Source organism: Balaenoptera ricei, chromosome 1, assembly GCF_028023285.1.
Source record: "Balaenoptera ricei isolate mBalRic1 chromosome 1, mBalRic1.hap2, whole genome shotgun sequence".
Lineage (NCBI taxonomy): Eukaryota > Metazoa > Chordata > Mammalia > Artiodactyla > Balaenopteridae > Balaenoptera > Balaenoptera ricei.
This window is the reverse complement of record NC_082639.1, coordinates 95,298,337-95,315,190: the sequence shown is the minus strand read 5'-3', so window position 1 is coordinate 95,315,190 and position 16,854 is coordinate 95,298,337. Positions and strand designations below refer to the sequence as shown.

The 16,854-nt window shown below is 38.8% G+C and overlaps 1 protein-coding gene across 1 annotated transcript in view; it reads left to right on the top strand.

The window, feature by feature from the left end:
• SLC25A24 (solute carrier family 25 member 24) overlaps positions 1-16,629 on the top strand; it is a 44,292-nt gene extending 27,663 nt beyond the window's left edge. Inside the window, exons 7-10 of the mRNA XM_059927081.1 lie at positions 4,223-4,330; positions 5,817-5,984; positions 13,018-13,168; positions 14,444-16,629. Of these exons, the coding sequence (XP_059783064.1) occupies positions 4,223-4,330; positions 5,817-5,984; positions 13,018-13,168; positions 14,444-14,628 (612 nt within the window). The 3' untranslated portion in view covers positions 14,629-16,629. The remainder of the gene's footprint in view (positions 1-4,222; positions 4,331-5,816; positions 5,985-13,017; positions 13,169-14,443) is intronic.
• Positions 16,630-16,854: the final 225 nt, after the last annotated feature.

Here is a 16,854-nt window from a genome sequence, read left to right as displayed (position 1 = left end):
GTTCCCAGCACCTTGCCCAGTGCCAGTAAATCCTCATTGAAGGAGCATGAGTCTTTCTTTTTTTTTTTTAAACTTTGGGTTTTATTTATGGCTGTGTTGGGTCTTCGTTTCTGTGCGAGGGCTTTCTCTAGTTGCGGCAAGTGGGGGCCACTCTTCATCGCGGTGCGCGGGCCTCTCACGATCGCGGCCTCTCTTGTTGCGGAGCACAGGCTCCAGACGCGCAGGCTCAGTAATTGTGCCTCACGGGCCTAGTTGCTCCGCGGCATGTGGGATCTTCCCAGACCAGGGCTCGAACCCGTGTCCCCTGCATTGGCAGGCAGATTCTCAACCACTGCGCCACCAGGGAAGCCCCTGAGCATGAGTCTTAAGTCCATTAAGATGAAGGGGAAGATGGGTATTTGAGCAGAAGCAGCAGCCTGTGGACAGAAATGTTGGCACAGGAGAGCATCACTCACTAAGGAAGCTGAAGGTGGTTCACTAGGCTTAAGTGTAGTGGAGTGTGTGTCTGGGAAGATGATGATGAAAGCAGGCTGGACAGATAGGCAGGAGCCAAATGTGATAGGAGTCTAGATTTTATCCTGAATGTGGTGAGGGGGTTACTGAAGAATCTTACGTAGGGAAGTGGAATAACTATATTTACATTTAAGAAAGATCAATGTGGAAAAAGAGTGGAGAGGTATTGGAAGAGAGTGAGGCTGTACTTGAGGCAGGGAGACTATTTAAGGAAATATTTCAGGAATTCAGGTAAGAAATGATGAGTACCAGTATAAGGAGACGGCTGTAGTGACTGAAGAAAAACCGAAATGAACTGAAAGCTATTTTGGGAAATAGAAACAACAGAACTCACTGAGTGAATGTAGAGGTGAGAAAGAGGAATCCAGGGTGATACTCTGGTTTCTAACTTGAGCAACTAAGTATGTAGAGAATACAATAAGAGGAACAAGAGGAACTGATTTTGAGGTAAAATGACAGGTTGCATTTTGGACATGCTGGGTTTGAGCTATTTCTGTAACACGTACAAGGAGCTGTCCAGTAGGACAGGGAGGTTGTGATTGAGGTGAAGCCTTTGGAATGGAGCCCTCAGGAAGGCTTATAGAATGAGAACAGTTCTGGGGACATGCCCAGGGAGAAGTAGGAGAAACTTGTAGAGGAGACTGAGAAGGAGCAGCCAAAGAGACAGGAGGAAATCCAGAGAAAGCGATGGCCCGGAAGTCAGAGGAAGAAGAGGGTTTCATGAAGGGTCAAATACTGCAGGGTACTAAATACAATAAAAAGTTTATCTTTCAGAATTTACCAGCTCCGAGATAGGAAAGCTTGGTATAAATGTTTCAGTGAAGTAATGAGATGAGAAACCAATTGAAATGAGCTAAAGTGAGCAGGAGGTGAAGAAAACTGGACAGTAGACAGCTTTGTCAGGAGCTTGACTTCAGTGAAGGGAAGGAGAAAAGAAGAAGGAGAGAGTGATAGGTTAGAAGGATGTTGGGTTTTGATACGTTTTATTTTAATGACATGCCTGTGGCTGAAGGAAGCATGTCAATACAAAGAAGGAGGTTAAAAAATATAAGTGAGAGAGACTGACGACAAGTGCAGCAGGTATTCAGAGGAAGTATGTGTGTGGAGTAGGGAGTGGGGGTGGAGGGGCTGGGGGAGAAATGGGTACTAACCAGCCTGCTGGCAGGATTAGCCTTTGGCTGTGTGGAGGACTCTTCTCGTGTCAGCTCGGGAAGAAAAAGATATAAGTGGATGCAGGTGATTTTGTGGGAACTGGGCAGGAATACCAAGATATCCTTGCCTGGTGGCCTCTCTGTTCTTCCTTGAGTTCCCAAGAAAGGACTTTTTTTGAGAATGAGGGAGGAAGTGGTATTGGAAGCTGGAGGAGAATGGAGAAGGTTGAAATAGGTATTCTAACAAATGGAGAGAAAGTTGAGATAGATAGGATGGATGGAAAGAAAGAAAAAAAGAAACAAACAAAATTGAAAGAAAGGAAAGGAGGGAGGAAGGAAGGAAGAGAAGGAAAGAAAAGAAAACAAACAAGAAAAGAAAAGAAGGAAGGAAGAAAGAGAGAAAGAAAGAAAGGAAGAAAATTGAAATCCTGAAAAGGATTTCAGGCTGGCTTTTAGAGCCCAGCTAAGTCATCTTTGAGAAAGTCAAATTCTGTGGCCTTGAGCAAGCCACTTAAAGTCTCTGTGACTGTAACCTCCTTTCTGGGGTAGGAATTAAGCTTGGTGACATAGTGTTAAGCACCTGTCCCTTTGCCTAACCCTGTACAGGCTCTCTGTCCTCAACTCTTCCCTTTGTGCATTGTATGTTCTGGGGGTGCAGGAGCCCCAAACCCCTACACTTCAAATATTTATTCACCAATTACTAAAGAGTACTTTTGATAGGTGCTTTTGGGATGGGGGTACACGATGTAAACGATGTCTCCGAGGTTCCTGTTCATATGCAGGAAGGTTTTCAATACATTATATTTAATGATTGTGATAATCTGACATGCAGGAAAATTAATAGGGCCCACGCAGAAGGGAGTTTTGGTTAACATTCTGGTGCAGTTCAGGAAATAGAGCCTGTGGAAACATTGATCTTTGGGGGTAAGCGGATATCTGCTATTTGGGGAACTTTGTGAAATTATAATATATTTAATTTTTATCATGAGCAGAGAAACACAGTTTTACTAGGAGAAAGTATTCCTGTGTTTTTGCATTGGGCTCTGTGGATCCCAAGGAACAGAGACTGGCTGGCTGGAGGTGGGGGTCGCTGTGGAGGTGCCTGTGGCATTAAGGGGAGGAGCCTCAGGAAGTGCGGAAAGTGGAACCTCACTGACCTGTCCCTTCTCCATGTGTCTGCTTCTCTATTGCTTTATCCATTTCTCCCTCAGGTGTCAGTGCCTAATTACACCTGTAGACCCACCTCACATTTCTAGGAGAAGGAATCTGGTTCGCCTGGCTTATAACCACAGTCTGTGTTCGGACAGAGATTTTCTCTCCAAGTTGTAGAAAGATAATATTGAATATATTAGTAATAATAATAACAACAACAACAACAATAACATTTACTGAACATTTGCCATTTGCCCAGCACTGTGCTGTGTTACATGTATTATCTTATCGAATTCTTTCAACAACCCCGTGAAACTGGGGTTATCACAGATGAGGAAACTGCATGTGGACATGTTCATAAACTTGCTCAGGGCCACAGAGACCTAGGGTTCAAGCCCAGGTCTGCCTGACTGTGGAGCCCATGATGTTAACATCCTGCCCTATCGGTATTTCGGCTGCATTTGTGCCAGATTTCCCCATTTGGCCAGATCAGCCATGTCGGTTGCTTTAGTACTGGTGGGCCAGGCGGGCTCTGGGGTCGACATGTTAGTATAGTTGAATGTATTACCTACAAAAACTGTTTTTCTAAGTTGTTTTGTTAATATTTGTCACTTATTTATTAGTTTTACTTATACTGGTGAAAATAAACTCATCTTAAAGAAAGGAAAACTATGGGGAAAATATCTAAAAACTGTGAACACTTTATTAACCTGTGCATCTGAGGAAGAATGTTGTTATGAATCTGTTTTAGCAAAGGAGCTACCGGGTCCCCTCTGTGGACCATCTGTGTTTTGTGGAATTCTAACTTGAAAATCACTGTCCAGTAAACTGAATGTATTAGCGTTCAAACCTTGCTTTTCTGTTAGATATTGTTAATGCAGTGTGTGCATTTTGAGAAACATCATATTGTCAATTGATTTCTAGGAGCTGATTTGTATTTTTGTATTGTCTTAGCTTGGCCTGCCATAACAAAATACCGTACGCTGGGTTGTTTAAACAAAAGAAGTTTATTTCTCACAGTTCTAGAGCTGGGGAGTCTGTCATCATGGTGCTGACCAATTCGATTTCCGGTGAGGGCTCTCTCCCTGGCTTGCAGATGGCCACCCTCTCACTGTGTGGTCACATGGCCTTTCCTTGGTGCATACAAGTTGGGGGGAGAGAGACAGAGGGGTGAGGGGTAGGGAAGGAAGGAGGGAGAGAGTGAGCATGTGTGTGAAAGAAAGAGAGAAAGAGAGAGGGGCCCCACCTCATGATCAAACCATAATTACCTCCCAAAGGCCCCAGCTCCAAATACTATCGCATTGGAGGTTACAGTTTCAACATATGAATTTGTCGGGGGCGGGGGGGCGGAACACAATTCATTCTGTAGCAGGTATTAATGTGCATTTAAAACTTTATTTACACAGTACAAGAAGTTGCTTACTGAAGAAGGACAAAAAGTAGGAACCTTAGAGAGATTCGTTTCTGGTTCCATGGCTGGAGCAACTGCACAGACATTTATTTATCCTTTGGAGGTAAGTACCATCGTGAAGTCTGATTGCATTAATGGTGTTTGTATTATTATCTATTGCTGTGTAACAAGTTATCCCAAGATTAACAGTTTAAAACAACAAGTATTTATAATCTCGTGGTTTCTGTGGGTCAGGAATCTGGGTGTAGCTTAGCTGGGTTCCTCTGGCTCATGGTTTCTCACAGCCTATGGCAGGGTGTCAGCCGGGCTGCAGTCACTGCAAGGTTCAACTGGGGATGGATCTGTTTTCAAGCTTATTCACGTGTTTGTTGCCAGGTTTCCCTGGCTGTTGGTTGAAGATATCAGTTCCTTATCGCAGGGTCCTCTCCATAGGATGCTTGAGTATCCTCACAACATGGTAGCTGGTTTGTCCAAATCAGTTATCAAAGAGAGCACCCAAGATAGAAGCTGCAATCTTTGGTCACATCTGCTCTATTCTGTTGGTCACAAAGACCGCCCCTGGTAGAGTGTGGAAGGGGACTACACATGGTGTGAATACCAGGAGGCAGGGATAGTTGGGGGCCATCTTGGGGGCTGGCTCCCATAGTGTTGATAAGAATTATAACACCCATTCCTCTCCAAAGAGTTTCTGTACCATAAAGTTCGTAATGGAACCTTAGAATTTGATTAGGTGATGGTAATCCTAACTGGACATCCTTTTATTAGAGCATAGGTTAGCAAACCATGGACCTGTGGACTGTTTTGTACAACCCTTGAGCTAAGAATGGTTTTTATATTTTTACCTTTTTAAGGTGGTTTAAAAACAACAACAACAAAAAAAACAAAACCAAAGAATATGCAACAGAGACCTGGTATTTCAGTCCTGCAAAGACTAAAATATTTACTTTATAGAAAAAGTTTGCCAACTCCTGCTTTAGAGCAAGAATAATATTGTTGATGTGGATATCTTTATTGATATGACAAAGCATTTTTCAATAACTGGTAAGACTTAAGAAATACTGTTAGTTTTCACCTTTTGGTATGCATATTAATATAGCTTTCCTTGCAGGCATCTTAATATGATTGTTCATATTACTCCACACACCCCTCAAAAAATATCCTAATTCAATACCTAGGCTTCCTCTTGTATCCTCCATCTCAGTTAATAGCATCACCTTCCCTCTTCTCTGCTGGCCCCATCCCGAGTTCCAAGCTAGAAACACTGGGATCATCCTTTACGCTACCATTTCCCCCACCCTCCATATCTAATTCGTCACAATTTTGTTAAGATGTCAATATATTATCTTCTCTCTATTTCCTCTGCCACTGCCCTAATTCAGATCATCTTTACAGCAAAAGGGGTCTTCTTGGCTCTGGTCTTAGACCCTTAAGAGAGATAATATGTGAGAGCGAACACATCAACATACTGGACAGTCATTTGAGTGACAATATATGCTAGATATTTGTTCTTTGTAAAGTTACTTCTTTTGAATTCTGTGATGATAGCGTTGATGTGAATAATAATATTCGTTATATTCTTTCATGACCAGGTTCTGAAAACCAGGCTGGCTGTAGGCAAAACTGGACAATACTCTGGGATGTTTGATTGTGCCAAGAAGATTTTGAAACATGAAAAAATGGGAGCTTTTTACAAAGGTTATGTTCCCAATTTATTAGGCATCATACCTTATGCAGGTATAGATCTTGCTGTGTATGAGGTGAGTTTGTAGCAATCTTTTGAATCTGAAAATATAGTTAAATAGTTCTCATTGTTAGAATTTGGGTTTATATAGAGAGGTGTATATGTACCAGGAAACAGTTTGTGACCAAAAGTAGATTCAAGGGTGTGTTCTTTGATCTTTCTTTTCAAGTTCCTTGAATATGAGACCCCATATGCCTGTGGTCACTTTTGTATTAGATTTCCTTGTTAATTATCTTTATTAATGAAGAGAATACTCTCACATTCAGATATAGTTGTTCACTTCTCTAGCACCATATACACAAATAAAATAAAAATAGATTAAAGACCTAAATGTATGACTGGATACTATAAAACTCCTAGAGGAAAACATAGGCAGAACACTCTTTGACATAAATCACAGCAATATTTTTTTGGATCCATTTCCGAGAGTATTGGAAATAAAAACAAAAATAAACAAGTGGGACCTAATTAAACTTAAAATCTTTTGCACAACAAAGGAAACCATAAACAAAACAAAAAGACAACCTACGGACTGGGATAAAATATTTGCAAACGATGCTACCAACAAGGGATTAATTTCCAAAATACACAAATAGCTTAATATCAAAAGAACAACCCAATCAAAAAATGGGTAGAAGAACTAAATAGACATTTCTCCAAAGAAGACATACAGATGGCCAACAGGCACATGAAAAGATGCTCGATATCACTAACTACTAGAGAAATGCACATCAAAATTATAATGAGGTATCACCTCACACAGTCAGAATGGCCATCATTAAAAAGTCTACAAATAATAATTGCTGTGGAGAAAAGGAATAATAATGGTGTGGAGAAAAGGGAACCCTTCTGCACTGTTGGTGGGAATGTAAATTGGCACAGCCACTATGGAGAGCAGTAGTGAGGTTCCTTGCCAAATTAAAATAGAACTGCCATATGATCCAGAAATCCCACTCCTGGGCGTATATCTGGAGCAAACTCTAATTTGAAAAGATACATGCACCCCAGTGTTCATAGCAGCACTGTTTGCAATAGCTAAGACATGGAAGTTAACCTAAGTGTCCATCAACAGATGAATGGATAAAGAAGATGTATTTATACACAATGGAATATCACTCAGCCATAAAAAAGAATGAAATAATGCTATTTGCAGCAACATGGATAGAACTAGAGATTATCATATTATGTGAAAGACAGAAAGACAAATATCATATGATATCACTTATATGTGGAACCTAAAAAAATGATATAAATGAACTTATTTACAAAACAGAAATAGACTCACAGACATAGAAAACAAACTTATAGTTGCCAAAGGGGATAGTGGGAGTGGGAGGGATAAATTAGGAGTTTGGGGTTAACATATACATACCACTATGTATAAAATAGTTAACAACAAGGACCTACTCTATAGCACAGGGAACTATATTCAATGTCTTGTAATAACCTATAATGGAAAAGAATCTGAAAACAAGAATGTATAACTGAATCACTTTGCTGTATACCTGAAGCTAATAAAACATTGTAAATTAACTGTACTTCAACTGAAAAAAAAAGGTTATTACAGATACAGTTGTTCAGCTTAGCAGATGATATTAGGGATTTTTTTGAGGAGAGAGAAATAAGCAGAAGTGGCACATTTTCTTTGGTTTGTTAAAATTTAACATTGATAAAACCAAGAGACTGATGTAGGTAGTACAGATTCATACCTTGTACTTGTCAACCTGAAGAAACCTAGGAGGTGATAATCAAACACAATGCATTTATTTGGGATCAAAGAATTGCAATTCGGTACACACAGATTTGAGTATCAATCTGAACAGTGTCTGCTAGGGAGTAAAAGTCAGGGGTTTTTAATGGCAAAGAAAGGAGGTTTGCATTACAAAGAATTTTAGTTGGAGCTGAAGGCAGAACCTAGTTGGCTAAACATGATTGATTGCTAAGGCTATCAGAGGGAGGTAAGAGTTCGTTACTGTGACAAGTTGCAGGTGTTCTTGCAGAGTCCTTGGACTATGTGTGGTGTGGCCCAGTTCATACGTTCATGGTTCCACCTGGTGAGACAGGCATACGGTCCACCTCTTGAATGGCCTTCCAGCTTCATTTTAAAACCCCTTGACATAAGTGACTCCATCTTATGTCACATATCCCCCTTTTGATCAAGATCATTCTCTAAAAGCATTGCCAATCAACTTACAGATTTGCTTTGTCTCACATTGCTGGGATGGACCTGTCCCAGAAAGTCATGTCCCATGTCGGGGGGAATTTTTAATTTCCAGTGGTTATTTCAAGGAGTCAGTGTCATAGGGTTAGACCATTGGGCAACAGGGAGGCACAGGAAATGACTCCTAGGATATTTGGTGGCTTGTAAGGCAGTTGTCCTTGTGGCCTGATTAGCCAAGTTATTTCTTTTGGTTTCATCTGAATTTAATTTTGCATGCCCAGGTACCCTAATGATGGCTAGGACAGATGGAAGTTGGATCGATTCCAACAATTTATTGACCCAATTTTCATTCTTAATCTGGCTTCCCCCTGAGGTTAAGAATCCTCTTGGTTTCTAAAGCATGCCAAAGTCATCAACTACCCTAAAGGCAAAGCGACAATCTGTATAGGTATTCACAGTTTTACCTTCTGCTAGGGTGCAATCTCTAGTTAAACCGTGGAGCTGTGCCTGCTGGGCTGAAGTAGCGGTCAGCAGTGGAGCTGCCTCAGTTACTTCAAAGGAGCAGATGATTGCATACCCAGTACAATATTTTCCTTTGCCATTTTTCAAACAAGAACCATCAGTAAGCCATGAAATCTCAATGTTAGCAACAGGGGTTTCTTGTAAGTCAGCTCTAAGGGTTAATAACTGATCAGTCAGGGTCAGACAGTCATGAGGAGTTTTGTCACTAAGTAAAGGGAGATGGGTTGCAGGGTTGAAGTTGTAGCGGGAAAGGGTTATGTGAGAAGTTAGTAATGATATTTCATGTGGGGTAAGACAGCTTGCAGAAGGGTGTTGAGTGTGATGAGAATTGTGCAAGCCTCCTACCACATGGGGGAACGTAGATGGTGAGTGGAGAGCCCATAACTATTTCCTCAGTTGATGCTGTAAGTGCTGTTGCTGCTGAAATAGCTCTCATGTTGGAGGAAGGCCTCTGGCTACAGGTCTGATTGTTGAGTGTAATATCCAAGGGGTTGGTGTTGACCTCTGTGCCTTTGAGTAAGCGCTCCTAAGCCATTTCTGTTCTTTCGTACATGAAGTGGAAAAGGGGAAGCTAATAATTAGTATGTCCTAAAACAGGGGACTGCAAAGTCCACTTTTCAGGTTCTGGAGCCCTAAAGACGTTTTCTTCCCACTCTAAAGGATCTTGTCTTTAAGCTTTGAGAGGCTGGGCAACTAAAAAATTAAGTATCCAGTTTCTGTAGTATCCAGTCAGCCCGAAACATCTTTAAAGTTGTCTTTTGGTCTGTGGCTATGGGAAATTCAAGACACTTTGAATCCTATTAGGGTCTTAAAGGAGTCCTTAATCTGAGATCAAGAGTCCTAGGTATTTGACCTGTGTTTGAACAAGTTGTAATTTCTCTTTAGAGACCTTTATGACCTTTAGTTGCTAACAGCTTGGGGAGATGGACGCTATCTTGCTCACTTGCCCCGTTGGAAGAGGAGCAAAGAAGGTCATCAACCTATTGAAAAGGATGGACACTTACAGAAAAATGACACCTGCTCAATCTGCTTTTAGGATCTGTAAAAAGTAGGAAAGGCTTTTAGTCTAGACTTGTGGCATGACAGTCCAGGTGTATTGTCCTTCCCACATGAAAGCAAATAAAATTTGACTTTCACAATCCACAGAGATGCCGAAAAAGGTGCTACAGAGGTCAGTTATGGTGAAAAGTTTACTCTCTGTAGGTATTGCCATTAAAAGGGTATGAGGGTAAAGGGCAACTGGATGATGATTGATGACAATGTTATTAATAGCCCTCAAATCTTGGACAAATCTCCATTCTCCTCTGTGGGGTTTCTTAATAAGGAGAATGGGTGTATTACAGAGACTAGTGTAGGGGACTATGAGTTCTTGTGTTTTGTATTCCTCTAGTGATTGGTTTAATTCCTGCTAAGGTCTCAAGATTTAAAGAATATTGTTTAATGTTAGGAAGAGGCTGACTGCGGTCAATTTGAATTTTAATTGAGGGAGCCAAATGAACCTGCCCAACGTGGGTTGTGGATTTTGCCGAGTCTCTCAGGGACTTTTTTGAGTTTTCAGTTTACGTTACCTTCCAAGCTTGTCTTAAGGGCAAAAACTGCTGATAGGGTTGAGGAGCTTGGAATGCCATCAGTTGTTGAGGGGTTGAATTAATTTCAAGGATACTTTCCCCTCTTGGGAAAAATGGATACAAGTATTGATATCTCTTCAAGTCTCTGCTTTCAGTTCCTTTGGGTGTATACCTATCAGTATACAAAATTGCTGGGTCATACGGTAATTCTGTGTTGAGCTTTTTGAGGAACAAACTGTTTTCTATAGAAGCTGCACCATTTTTCATTCCCACTAACAGTGCGTTTTTCTGCATCCTTGTTAATATTTGTTAGTTTCTGGTTTTTGATAGTGCCCATCCTAACAGGTGTGAGACAATATCTCATTGTGCTTTTGACTTGCATTACTCTGATGATAAGTGATGTTGAGCATCTTTTCATGTGCTTTTTGTCCATTTATTTATCTTCTTTGGAGAGATGTCTATTCAAGTCCTTTGCCCATTTTTTTAATTAGGTTACTTTTTATTGTTGTTGTTGAATTGTAGGAGTTATTTATATATTTTGGATATTAACTCCTTCTCAGATATATGGTTTACAAATATATTCTCCCATTCCATAGGTTACCTTTTCACTCTGTTGATTGTTTTCTTTGCTTCACAGAAGTGTTTAAGGGGATGAAATCCATTTGTCTATTTTTGCTTTTTTGCCTGTGCTTTTGGTATCATATCCAAGAAATTGTTGCCAAAGCCAATGTCCTAAAGCTTTTATCCTGTGTTTTCTCCTAGGAATTTTATAGTATTAGGTCTTATGTTTAGGCCCTGGATTTATTTTGAGTTAGTTTTTTGTATATGTTGTAAGATAAGGATCCAACTTTATTCTTTTGCGTGTGGGTATCCAGTTTTCCCAGCACCATTTTTTTTTTTTTTTTTTAAATTTTTGGCCCCACTGCACAGCATGTGGGATCTCAGTGCCCCGACCAGGGATCGAACCCATGCCCCCTGCAGTGGAAGCACGGAGTCTTAACCACTGGACCACCAGGGAAGTCCCCCCAGCACCATTTGTTGAAGAGACTGTCCTTTGCCCAGTGTGGGGTCTTGGCACCTTTGCTGAAGATCATGTGCCCATGTATTCAAGAATTTATTTCTGGGCTGTCTATTTTGTTCCATTATTCTATGTATCTGTCTTTATGCTAGCACCACACTATCTTGACTGCTGTTGCTTTGTAATATACATTGAAATCAGGAAGTGTGAGGTCTCCAACTTTGTTCTTTTTCAAGGTTATTTTGGTTAGTTGGGGTCCCTTAAGATTCTATTTGAATTTTTTTTCTATTTCTTCAAACAATGTCATTGAAATTTGAATAAGGATTACATTGAATATGCAGTTTGCTTTGGGTAGTGTATTAGTATGTTTGGGCTACCATAACAAAATACCAGAGACTGGGAGGGTTAAACAAAAGAAATTTACTTTTTCGGAGTTCTGGAGGCTGGAAGTCCAAGATCAGGGTTCTGGCTGATTTGGTTTGTGGTAAGGCTCTCTTACTGGCTTGCAGACAGCTGCCTTCTTGCTATGTTCCCAGAGGGAGAGGGAGAGAGAGTTGAGTGAGTGAATTCTCTGGTATTTCTTCTTATAAAGACACTAATCCTATTGGATCAGGACCCCACTGTTATGACCTTGATGTTGCCAGAGAACCTTCATAAGGTGATAGAATTTTGAGAATATCTATAAATTGAGGGGTACAAAGCCAATAAAGAGGAGGAGACAAAAACAAATAAAATAAATAAGTAAAAAAAAATATATAGTGAGATCTGAGAGGCAAGGAATGATAATGGATCCTAGGATGTAGAAGAAAATGATTATGGGACACACAGAGAGGACTTATAAGATCATGTATATTTTATAGGATTTTAAATTAATTGTTTTAAAAGTGCATTTTCCTATCTCTCCCGCCCCCCACCCCATTCTGGTGTTAATAGTGTAAATAGTTGCTTAGTTTCTAGTGAATCACTTCTCTTTTCTCATTTTTGTAGTTCAGACATGGTTGTCTTTAGCCTTATTGACTTTATTTCTTGTCATATTACAGTAGTAAATGGACCTTAAATAAGATACTTAAATATAATCTTTGTTTTCAAATTTATAGAGATATTCTTGTTATATAATTGTAAGGTCCAAGTATGCAGTTAAATTTTATCTTAAAATATTTAAACTAGAATATAATTTCCCGCACATATTAGCATATATTTTAATACTTCAGATATTTTTTATTTAAAAAGTAGATTATGCATTTCTCTCAATTAATTGCCTTCTAATGGAAATACAAAGACCTAGGATAATAGGGAAGAAGCATGGCCTGAGGATCCGTATGCTTGATTCAGCACCCATGTTTAGAAAACCCCACTGAGACTAATTTTCCTCATTTCTAAAATCAGAAGAATAGCTCCACCTCAGAGCTTTTGTAGAAGGACTGAATGAAATAACATAAGTGTAAAGTACAAAATTAGCTGCAGTTTGTAGTATTATATTATTTTCATTGATAAACACTGTAGGAAATGTTGTTTAGATCCTGGTCTGGTGTGCTGTTGATCTTCACATTTAGTTAGAAGAAGATGAGCACCCAGTCACACCTCTCATGTTTTGAATCCCCTGTGGCTTCCCCACCTCTCTACAGAGCTGCTGCTTCCTACAGTGGCTGTGCCGCCCAATCTTGCAGAAATGTATCCTGTCTCATAAGGATGAGAGTAGCTGTGAGAACGTTCACGTTGAGTGAAAGCAGTTGTAAAGTTAGTTGTTTATTATTTTTCTTCTTTTCTGTTTCTCTGGCAGCTCTTGAAGTCCCATTGGCTAGATAATTTTGCCAAAGACTCTGTAAACCCTGGAGTCATGGTGCTGCTGGGATGTGGTGCCTTATCCAGCACCTGTGGTCAGCTGGCCAGCTATCCCTTGGCTTTGGTGAGAACACGCATGCAGGCTCAAGGTGAGTTTTGGATAAAAGGATGGCACTGATAATGTACTGCATCAGTAACATGCTTTTGGAACTTCAGGTTTCACTGAGACAGCAGAGTGTGGTTTTAAGATAGTATTTCTCAACCTGTTTTGCATTATTGCCTCCCTAAGGAAGCTTTTTAGAAATTCTTTTCCAAATCAGTTCCTCTTCATGAAATTTTAATACCACGGATACTCTGTGCATATATTGTATGTATATCTGTGGTTTATGCACAGGGTAAGATTTTCATGCTCCCGTTGAGAATGCATGTTTTAAGAGTACAGTTGGCCCTTCATATTCGTGGGCTCTGTATCCATGGATTCAACCAACTCTCGATTGAAAATATTCAGGAAAAAGACTCCCAAACTCCAGAAAGTTCCAAAAAGTAAAACTTGCATTTGCCATGCAGTCCACTCTTTACATTTGTATTCACAGATCATCTACATTGGAAATACTGGTTAATTAATGATTGACTGCTTGGTTGGGGGAGGGTGGTTGGTACTTGGAAGAGAAATCGGAGATAGAGGCATCTCGATGCTCAGGGAGTACTGTTTAAAGAAATGGTAGTGGGTGAGATTGGCCAGGGATAAAGCAGAAAACAAAAGAAAGGCGCAGAATGAATACTACTTTAGCATAGCAATAAAAGCCAGCAAATCATAAGAAAAGAGAATACTCAGTCGGACGGCAGGAGAGCCAGGAGCGCACTGTGTAATCAAAGTCGAGGAGACAGTGTCACAATGGGGAGGAATCACAGTTCAGAAGTTGTAGGTCCCATAATAACAAACAACTCCAGCCACCATTTACTGAGAATTTGACACATGCCAACTGCTTTACATATGTTGCTACTGATTCTTTCAACACTGTGCAGTTTTCATTCCATTTACAGAGGAGAAAGACCATCAGCTTTCAGCTCTCCCACTTGCTAGCTGAGTGTGTTGGGACAAGTTTCTCTATCTTTTTAAACCTCCAATTCCTTACTTATTAAATAGGTATAATAACACTTAGCTTAGAGGATTGGTATATAAAGTAATTAACTCAATATCTAACACAGAGTAATCACTCATCTTTGTTATAATCAGGGCATTCACTGTTAGGTGCCACACAGGGAGAATTATATAAAGGGGGCACTTTCTCGGGCCCCTTGGAATAAATTTTATCCTTTTGTTCTGTTCGTTCTAGAAAATCATTCTGAATCATAATTGCATATAGTCATAATAAAACATGCATGAATATTAAATTAGCCTGGTTTCTTTTTTAATTTTCTAGCCATGGTAGAAGGAACCCCACGGCTGAACATGGTTGGGCTCTTCCGACGAATAATTTCTAAAGAAGGATTACCAGGACTTTACAGAGGCATCACCCCAAACTTTATGAAGGTGCTCCCTGCTGTAGGCATCAGTTATGTGGTTTACGAAAATATGAGACAAACTTTAGGAGTAACTCAGAGCTGAATTTTTTGCTTTAGCATGATTATGGAAACTTCCAAGCATCTCCAGAGTGACCTTTTCTCCTAGAATTGCAACAAGTCCATGGCAAAAAGAAGCTGTATTTTTTTTTCACGAAAGGGAAGAACATATCATTGGTAACTTCAAACATTTGGACTCAATTTTATACATTCAGAAATGCTAAAAATCATTGTTTTGATGAGCTCATGCAGTTTTGAAAAGGCAATAAAATTATATTTTTTCTTATTGGTCCTTTCTACAAATCTCTGCCTGGAATCCTAAATCTGAAAAAATGTACCTGCTTGAACTAAATTTGCTTTGTTTGAATTATAAATCTTTGATCTTTATTTTGCTTGGTTCAAGTTTGTGCCAGTTCCTTTATACTTAAATATCTTTTTCTTAAAAACAAAATGATCGGAAAACCTAGAAACTTAAATTGTTTATATATTTTGAATGTCTTTATAAACTTCTTAAAATTTCCTTGTAGGACCGTTCATGGAGAATCATTGCATGAAAACATAATCTTACAGCAGCCAAATAGGTGTAAGGTCTCTATTCTTTCTTTAAGCTGAATAAGAATGAACATAAGCAGCAGAACTTCAAGGCATGTGAATACCCTAGTCCACTCATATGATTTTTGTGTAAGGAAGAGTGATAAAATATTATTTATTTCAGTGAGCACTTCTCCATTTTTCTTGTACTGTTATTTGGTTCCCAGGATGACACACTGATTGTCAGTATATTACTGTTAAATTATTGACACAAGGCAACTTAATTGAAAAATTCTGTTTATTGTCATTGCTTTGAAAAGAACCAGGAAACAAAACCCTTTTACTTGTATCAGTTTCTGAAGAGCATCTCTCTTCTCTTTGTCCTTTGTTTCCTACTTGAATCAGACTTCCATTTTAATCAGGAAGGCTTCTGGGGACCATTCTTGGTTATCTCAAATTTCTTAATTACATGAAGTAGGTTGATCATTGGTGAATGGCATTCTCATTTCCCCCTCACTTTTAATTTATTTGACCCTGCAATTCTCAATTTTAATAGTAATTTGAGAATTACTATTCTCAAAGCTAGGAGAATAGTATATATTAATAGTAGTATATATTAATTTTATGTATTTGGTACTATAAATGAAAGGCCCAATTTACAAACATGTACATTCATATTTTTTCTTGCCCCCCGCCTAGAAACACATTATGATATAGGAAATTTGATTTATAATATTGATAGCATGTTTTTATTTTACTGAAGCCATTGTGTGTAATCAACTATCTTTTCTGATTTATGTGATTAGGACTTAGAAAAATATTTATTAGTTGAAGTTATTCTTATGACTTTTCAATTTAGTTCTTTTTTTTTTAACATCTTTATTAGAGTATAATTGCTTTACAATGGTGTGTCCGTTTCTGCTCTATAACAAAGTGAATCAGCTATACATATACATATATCCCCGTATTCAATTTAGTTCTTAAACTCAAGTTTGATTTCTAGTAATTTGTTATAAATTGCCAACATTTTAATGGAAATCTAGTGATATAATAGGCATTTACTTTATTTGAACCTACCTCTCATATTTTCTGAACCAGAGAGAAATGTTGGACTTGTGTTTGTGAAACATATCCTAACATATAGTTTTCATTATATTAATTATACCTGATAAATGTCTTAGTATTTTTATAATACATATGATAAGAATGGGACTCTATCTTCAGGGTGTTTGTACTTTTGAGTGATACATAAATGACAATATTAAGGTATATGATTAGCTCTTTTTTCACTTGTAAAATTATGGAATGAGTAAAATTTCAAGCTACTGAAAAATATTCATTGTTCATTATGAATTTAAATTGTTTGCTCTTTAACATTTGTAAGGAATGAATGTGATTTATCTGTGTATCTTGTATCTTTTGAAAAGAGCCCGGAGTTGAAGATAGTTCATTTCTGGCATTACTGCATATTTACTTTCTGTTTATATTAAAAATACATTTATGTTTGTTTTTGAAATGTCTTGTTTCCTCATTTAAAAAAAATAGTGTAACTAAGGCAAAAAAATGGCTGTGTCATGCAGTTTATATCACTGGCAGCAGTTTGAATAGTCTGTATAGTATTGCTGAATAAGACTCACTGTAGTCTTTCCAAATATTTTGGCCTTTTCTGAACAGCCATAACAGTTATTACCTCTGTCATACCTTTTGGTATAAGATGATGTTTTTCGTGATGTCCAAATTC